The sequence below is a fragment of the Aegilops tauschii genome, chromosome 2, assembly GCF_002575655.3.
Source record: "Aegilops tauschii subsp. strangulata cultivar AL8/78 chromosome 2, Aet v6.0, whole genome shotgun sequence".
In the NCBI taxonomy this organism is placed as follows: Eukaryota; Viridiplantae; Streptophyta; class Magnoliopsida; order Poales; family Poaceae; genus Aegilops; species Aegilops tauschii.
This window is the reverse complement of record NC_053036.3, coordinates 490,984,818-490,992,646: the sequence shown is the minus strand read 5'-3', so window position 1 is coordinate 490,992,646 and position 7,829 is coordinate 490,984,818. Positions and strand designations below refer to the sequence as shown.

Sequence of the window (7,829 nt, the reverse complement as noted above, 5' to 3'; positions counted from 1 at the left end):
TTTTCGAATTCGATGAACTTTTCCTAAGAACCAGAGTATGTACTGTAGAAAACCGGTTGGTTTTTTCCTAAGAGAAATCATGACATAATGTAGCAATTTTGGGGAAGAGAAAAAAAAAACAAGCGATCGAGCATGCTGGGTGAACCAGCGATCGAGAGATCGAGTGGGCGGCTAGCGAGCGGGAGCCAGCGCGCGTTGCTGGGCCAAGCCCATGCAAGCAACGCAGCGGGCGCTGGGTTCGCTAGCGGGCCCTGGTCTTTATTGGTTTTGGGAACCTTCTAGAAGGTTCCTGAACTGGTTTTATTGTTTTTGACTGGTTTTTTGTTTTTTTTTTCTTTTTCTTTTTTCTGTATTTATTCTTTTTTGTTTTTCTTCCTTTTTTTTCTTTACGTGCATGTTCAAAATTTCACAACTTCCCAAAAATTATTTGGGATTGAATAAATGTTTGCATTTTCAAAATTGTTTGCAAATTTTTAAAAAATGTTTGTCTTCAAATTTTGTTTGGGAGTTTCAAAATTTGTTCGCAAATTTCAAAAATATGTTCATATTTTCAAGTTTTGTTTGGGAGTTTAAAAAAAGTTCAATTTCCAAAATTGTTTGCAAATTTCAAAAAATGTTCGTGTTTTCAAATTTTGTTCTAGAGTTTCAAAAAATGTTTGCGTGCAAAATTTGTTTGTGTTTCCAAAATTTTGTTTTGGCATTCGAAAATTTGTTCATGTTCAGTTTTTTGGGTAGTTTAAAAAATGTCTGTGTCTCCAAAATACGTTTGCCTTTTTTTAAAAATGTTCGAATTTTCTCAAAACATTTAAAGAAAAAAATGTTTGCGTTTGATAAAACATTCACCTTATTCTTTTGAAAAATGTTTTGTGATCGAATTTTTAAAAATATTCGGATCGGAAGTTTCTCAAGACATGTTACATGTGTAACATAGCCGCCGCCTCCTCCTCTTCCACAAAAAAGCTAGGGTTTATGCCTCCCGCCGCCGCCGCCGCAGGTCCGCCTCCTCTCCGGTGGCCCTAGGGCCATGGAGGCGCGGTGGATCTCGGCAAGGGCCGGCGGGAGGGCTCCGTTTTTTGTCGTTTCTTTCAGTTTTGTTAGGATTTGTGTCCTGCTCAGGAAGACGAGACGGCGGCGGCTCCTTGAAGATGGAATAAAGGTCTCCCCGCCTAGCCCCCGTTCCGGCGGTGCGTCTAGCATCGTTGGTGGGCGTGTGGAGGTGTGTCTCCGGCGGATCTATCTTTGATGGATTTGCTCGGATCTCGTCGTTGTTCGTCTACGCATTGGATCTTTCTGATCTACGCTATTCTTCATCTGGCGGTTGCTGTTCTGGTGCGCTGGTCCTACGGAGCCTTAGCACGACAACTTCCCGACTGTCTACTACAACAAGTTGTGCCCGACTCCGGCGATGGAAGGGCGATGACGGCGGCGCGCCTTCGGCTTGCTTCAGTGTTGGTAGTCGTTGTTAGGTGGTCTACGGATCTGGATGTAATTTCTGTAATTTCTGGTATTCGTTTGAACCTCGGCAACGCATACTTTTTTCGCTAGTGAGATGGATCGGCCTAGTCGAGAGATCCGCTTGTGCGTTCCATCGTCAGTCTGCCTTCCAACGTGATGTAATGTTCGCTAGTGAGATGGGCCGGCCTAGTCAAGAGATCCACCTGTGCCTTTCAACGTCAGTCTGCCGCAGAGAGCGGCACATAGATGCAAATCCTATTCGGCGCCTTTAGCGTCCGATACTGTTTTTTGACAATCTCACGAAGCTTTTAATTAATCCGTTATAATGTTTACAGGGACGAAAGAAAGATCTCCAGGATGACGTAACCAAACATGGCGGCCACCCACGAGAAATAGAGTATGCTTCGCTAAATTGTGAGCCTTAAAATTTGAGCTCCTAAATTCATGAACTATATTACATGACTGAAAACTAGAAGAATGTTATAAGATTTCATGTACCACCGCTCCATATGCTGCTGATGTCCCATTCTTTATATCGTCTACCACCGTCTTGCAGTCGGAAGCCACTTGGATGCTCTAAATATACAGGTCATCCGAGAGTGATATGGCTTCCCTAATGGCCAGCGATTCGAGTGTTTGTGGATCATTGATATACTTGAACCCTATAGGCGAGGCTCCAAGGAACAGACTGTTTTGGTCCCTGCAGATTGCACCAACAACACCGTACCTGCCTCCTACAGAGACTGCAACATCCACATTCACTTTGACACACCCCTGGACTGGAGGCAGCCAATGAGATGGCCTTGGGGCGGACACATGAGCCGGCATTTGCGCACGATTATTGACTTGATGTATCTCTGCCATATAACTCATGATGAAACCATTGGTTGCAAAGGGAGATTGAAATATATCTTTATAGATAGCCTTTCTCCTTGCACCCCAAATTAACCACGATGTCACCACTAGACGAGTAAAATCATCAGGCTCCAATATTTCATGTAGGGCAAACAACCACTGTTTAGGATTATCATGTTGACACTGAAATTATTTTCTCTGCAAACTCCCCAGGCGCAAAGGCCCAAACACTTATGGACATTGAGCAATTGAGCAGCGCGTGCCTCCATGTGTCTGCTGCTCCACACAAACAAGTATCTATGTCAGACATATGACGGTGATTGAGGACTTCACCTGTAGGCATCGATTGCCTTCTAGTCGCCACACAAACATCCACAGTTTTGACGGTACCCGTAAATGCCATATCGCGCTCCACTGCTTGCTCTCCTGGATATTTGAGGTGCCTTCTTCCTCATGAAGCCACCCTTCCCTACTCAGTTTTGTTCTCAGAATCATGCGGTATGCCGAGCGCACAGTGAAGGTTCCCCGGTTTTCCTCATGCCACACCCCCTCGTCGAGACCTGGGATTCGATCCCGCGACGAGCTGCCCAGTATAAGACGTGACAACCATCAAACAACTTCTATTCTTGTGGTTACATACATGTTTTGCTTTCTTTTCTTCTTTCTTCTTTCTTTTTTCCTTTTTCCTGTTCTTTTTTCTAGTTCAAGAAAATTTCTTTCTTCATGATTTTTTCCTGCAAAATTGATGAACGTTTTTCAATTTCTGATGAACCTTTTCAAATTCAATGAACCGTTTTTCAAATTCGGTGAGCATTTTTCAAATCTGATGATCTTTTTTTCAAATTTTGATGAACTTTTTTCCAATTTTGATGATTTTTTTAAAATTCGATGAACTTTTTTCAATTTCCATGAATTTTTATTGAAATTCGATGAACTTTTTTCAAATTGAATGAACTTTTTTTCAAATTCGATGAACTTTTTTTCAAGTTTTGATGAACTTTTTTCAAATTCCATGAACTTTTATTGAAATTCGATGAACTTTTTTCAAACTCGATGAACTTTTTCATAATTGATGATCTTTTTTCATTTTTGTGAAATGTGTTTCAAAATGGATGAACGTTTTTCATAATTGATAAACTTTTTTAAATTCGTAAATTTTTTAATCCATGTTTTTTCAGATTTGTGAATGACGGGACGAACACGAAAAAAAGGGACGAACGAAAGAACGCACCTCCGTCGAACCGGAGGGAAAGAGCGAGCGCGCTAGTTGGGCCAGCCCATGCGAGGCTGCTACGAGTGCCAGCGAAGCGAAGCGGCGCCTAAGGCGCTGACGAGGAGGTCTCCAAAGCAATCCCTTGACAAAGCAATCCCTTGATCTTCCCATCTCAGATTTCCTCCATAGGCTTTTGAGTACCTCTGACTATGGACCACAGCATCAGGCAATGCAATGAAGTGAGGCATGAAAAACAGACTTGAGCAGCACAAGTCTACCATCACAAGGAAGGTGGAGCACCTGATGGGTTTGAAATCTTCAATTCCAGGCTTGGAGGTTCCCATAGGCAGATCCAAGATATGTGAATCCTTGCAACATATGTGAAAGGAAAAGATCCTTGCAACATACAGTATGTGAAAGGAAAAGATCCTTGCTGACATCCCAAAATAGTAGCCAATCTGATCATTCTTTCTTCACATTGAAAACAGTCTGAAGCAGATTAGCAGCAAGAACAAATAGCAAGGGGGGCAGATAATTGCTTAGAAATTCTGTTGAGAAGCTTTAGTTCTCCGTCTCAAAATAAGTGTCTTAATTCCGTCTCAAATAAGTGTCTTAACTTTAGTAATACAACGTCGAGTTGCTTGTTTTGGGAGTATGATTTAGTGTTAGATACACAGACGGGGGAGGTTGTATCAAGGATGGTTCTGTTTCATGTACTAGTACTAGTGTAGGAACATTAAGACGCGAAGAGCACCTCACTAGTGTTTGGGACTAAGCTTATAGCACTTGCAGTGACGACGGAAGGTAAACCAAATTTCAGACGAGGCGAAGTATCACATCACATGCAAGCCATTTAAGAACCACCACGAAATGTCTTCTACACAAACCCAAATCCGGAGGGAAATTGACCCTCAGACAAGAAAAGATCAACCAACTAACTAAACTTCCGACACTCAGCATTTTAGGTCTACTTCATCTGAACTATCCCTGCGCTCACGAGCTTCTGGATCTTTTGCTTCACGCCAGGGTTCTTGAGATGGTCCTGAGCAGCCCTTGGATTCTCCTGGAAATCAATCAGCACCTGCGGACAACAACACCTCAACGTTATCAGACCGTTCGCCAAACCAAGCTCTGGCTCAAGAAAGAGGAGTAAACAGACATCTGATGATGAACTTACCTGCCGCATCACAGGGTCCGTCAGGATGTTCTGGATCTCAGGGTCCTGCATAGCCTTGCCCTGTCTCTCTTTCAGTTCCTCCGGGGTAAGCTCGCCTCTGTTTGCCTTGTTGATCTGCTGAATACATCTGAGAACGGACAGCAACGGTTAGGAGCTGCTTGGTAGAATCTAAGATGAGAAGCCAGTGACTGATTAATGATATCCCTTTCGGTGCTATTTTACCTCTTTACACCATCAAGCAGCTCCTGGTTACTCGGATCATGCTTTAGGCCTTCCTGATAAGTTTCCATTGCTTTGTCGTACTCTTTCATGAAAAACTGGATTGCACCCTTCCTGGTGTATCCCTTGGAGAATGTAGGATCTAGCTCGATGCACTTCTCGGCATCCTTGAGACCTTCGGGCATGGCGCCCAACTTGGTGTAACAGGCAGCCCTGTTGCTGTAAACCTGAAATATAAAATCCACGCCTTAGCAGTCATCAACTATACAGACTAATTCAGAAAGCACATATATATGCAGTTTCGATATGTTCACCGCATTATTTGATTAATATTCTTATATGCGGGTTTCCCGTCAGATGTAAACACTATTCTTCCCATCAGATTTACCAATGAAACCGTGAAACGTCTTCACAGAAATTTTCAGCTCAAGCAATTGAGTAACATAAAACATCAAGGAATTACCTTCGGATCCTTCGGGTTTCTCCTGAGCGCTTCAGTGTAATGCTTCACTGCTTCTGGGTATTTTTGCTGCTTAAAGAACTCATTACCTGCAGAGCAGTAGCAAGAACAGAAAACCTCATCATCTACACCCGCAGATTATTAGGGGCAGAGAACCAGTGTTAAGTGTCAAACAGTAGAATTCACATGGCTTACCTTTCTCTCGCTCCTCATCAGCTAGTTTTGGATCATAGTACTCTTGTTGCTCGAGCTCCTTCTTTGCTCGTTCAGCATCATTTAGTCTTTTCAGGGTATCTGGGTTTCTATGCTCAGTCAGAGCCTTCTGGAAAGTCTCAATGGCAACATCGTAGTCTTTGGAAGACTTGGCGAGTTTAGCAAGAGCAGTTCCTTTCCTTGTCAGTGCCCTCGAGACCATCTTGAAGTCAGCACGAAGTTCCCTTCCCCTCTCAACAGCCGTATCACAATCCTTAATGCAATCATCATACTGGTATTTGGAGAAACAGAATATTAGCTCTCATATCACCAGAGGCATAAGTAATTCAAGAGGGCTCCCGATTCCAATAATTAAGTTTAAAGATGTCGCAGTGAAAAAATCATAGGCAAACAACACTACTGATTAACGGAATCTGCAGTTCATTCAAGCCCCATAGGCCTAATAAACTACTCCTTCCGTCTCATAATATAAGAACATTTTTGACACTACACGGTGTCAAAAACGTTCTTATATTATGGGACAGAGGGAGTAACAAGTTACAGAGCAAGTCCAAGCCCCAAAAGGTAAGAAACAGAGATAAATTCACTGTTGTTATTAAATATTGAATGTGCAAGGATCGCCTCGACAGTGAAATCATTCTAACAACCAGTAGTCTATCAAAAAATACTAATGTGCCTCTAAAATGATTGCTATATGCTGAGCCTCTAAGTGTATTTAGAAATTTCTAAGATTCTGCTACAGAATCACACAAGCAATTTAAACAAGTGTATTTAGAAATTTCTAAGATTCTCCTACAGAATCTTAAACAAGTGTATTTAAAAATCTCTAAGATTCTGCTACAGAATCACACAAGCAATTTAAACAGGTTTAAAATTAGGACTCTGTTACCAAACATTTGAGGAAATTACTAATGCCAAAAGAGGACTCACCTGTCCCATCTCAAGGTAAACGGCGGCGCGGTTTGTGAGGTAGGATATGTCCTCGTCGTCAAGCTCCATGGCTTTTGTGTAGTGCTGGATCGCCGTATCGAAATCCTTCTTTTTGTAAGCGGCGTTCCCCGCCTCCTTCTCCTTCTGCGCCGCAGCCTTCCTCTCCTTCCGCTCCTTCTCCTCATCGGTCATCTCCACCGGTTCGGGCTCCGGCTCCCTCGGCTTGGTCTCGGGCTGCTTCTGTGGCGGCGGCGGGGACGACTTGGCCGGCGTCGGCTCGGAGGCCTCATTGTTCTGGTTCTGGACCTTGACGTTGAGCATGAGGCTGAGCACCTGCATCATGCGGGGGTCGGAGAGGTAGTTGTTGAGGTTGCCGGGGTTCCGCTGCAGATCGCGCAGCATCTGCATGAAGTCGGGCTGGTCGAGGTAGGCGCGCGTGGTGGGGTCGGCGGCGATCTTGCTCCAGAGGTCGGCCCCCTGGAAAATCTTGCCAATGGCGTCGGCGCCGGAGGCCGGGCGGCGGGGGAGGGCCGAACGGGCCTGGGCGAGCCCGTCCTTGAGGGCGGCGTTGGAGGGGTCGAGGGCGAGGCCCTTCTCGTAGGCCTCGACGGCGCCCGCGGCGTCCCCGGACCCGAGGCGCGCGGCACCGAGGCGGGAGTAGCCCTTGGCCCAGTCGGGCCTGAGCGCGACGGTCCGCTCGGCGTCGGCGAGCGCCTCCTTGTAGCGGTGGAGCGAGGCGTAGGCCGCCGAGCGGTTGGAGAAGAGGACGTGGTTGTCGGGGGCGAGCGCGACGGCGTCGCCGAAGTGGCCCGCCGCCTCCTCGAAGCGGCCCGCCGAGAACGCCGCGTTGCCCTTCGCCTTGGCCTCGTCGGCGGCCATCGCGATTGGTTGATTGGCCGGCTGCTTCCGCTTGGGTTGGGATCGATCGGGATGTGGGCGGCTCGAGATCGTCGGATTGGAATCGACTGGCGGAGTTCGATGGGGGAGGCGTCGCGGAGGAGGGGGATTATATTGGGGGGAGAAGGTTCCCGACGGCGGCCGTCCGATCTCAGCGATTCTGGAAGTTGTATTTTTTACGGGGAAAAAAAGGAGCTATTCTGGAAGGTTCCTGAGGTAAGGTAGGGGGGACGGAAACTCGCGCGAGACCGTTCGTGAGCTTGGCTCGGGTCCGCTTCAAATTCAGAGTCCGTTCTGGGCTTTGACTCGCCGCACGGGTTGTGGCCCAATGGCGCGTTTTTTTCCTTGCCCGGATTCTTCGTTTTATAGTTCTTCTTTTTCCTTTGTTATTTCTTTCTTTTGTTTTTTCC

General features: G+C 45.8%; 1 protein-coding gene across 1 annotated transcript; it reads right to left on the bottom strand.

Moving 5' to 3' along the window:
• Nucleotides 1-4,354: 4,354 nt before the first annotated feature.
• Nucleotides 4,355-7,597, bottom strand: LOC109765882 (hsp70-Hsp90 organizing protein). The gene is made up of 6 exons (XM_020324647.4): nt 6,523-7,597; nt 5,575-5,863; nt 5,383-5,468; nt 4,923-5,146; nt 4,701-4,827; nt 4,355-4,604 (listed from the first exon to the last, which is right to left on the bottom strand). The coding sequence occupies exons 1-6, from the start codon at nt 7,399-7,401 to the stop codon at nt 4,491-4,493; spliced, it is 1,719 nt and encodes a 572-aa protein (XP_020180236.1). The 5' UTR covers nt 7,402-7,597; the 3' UTR covers nt 4,355-4,490.
• Between the last annotated feature and the right edge of the window lie 232 nt (nt 7,598-7,829).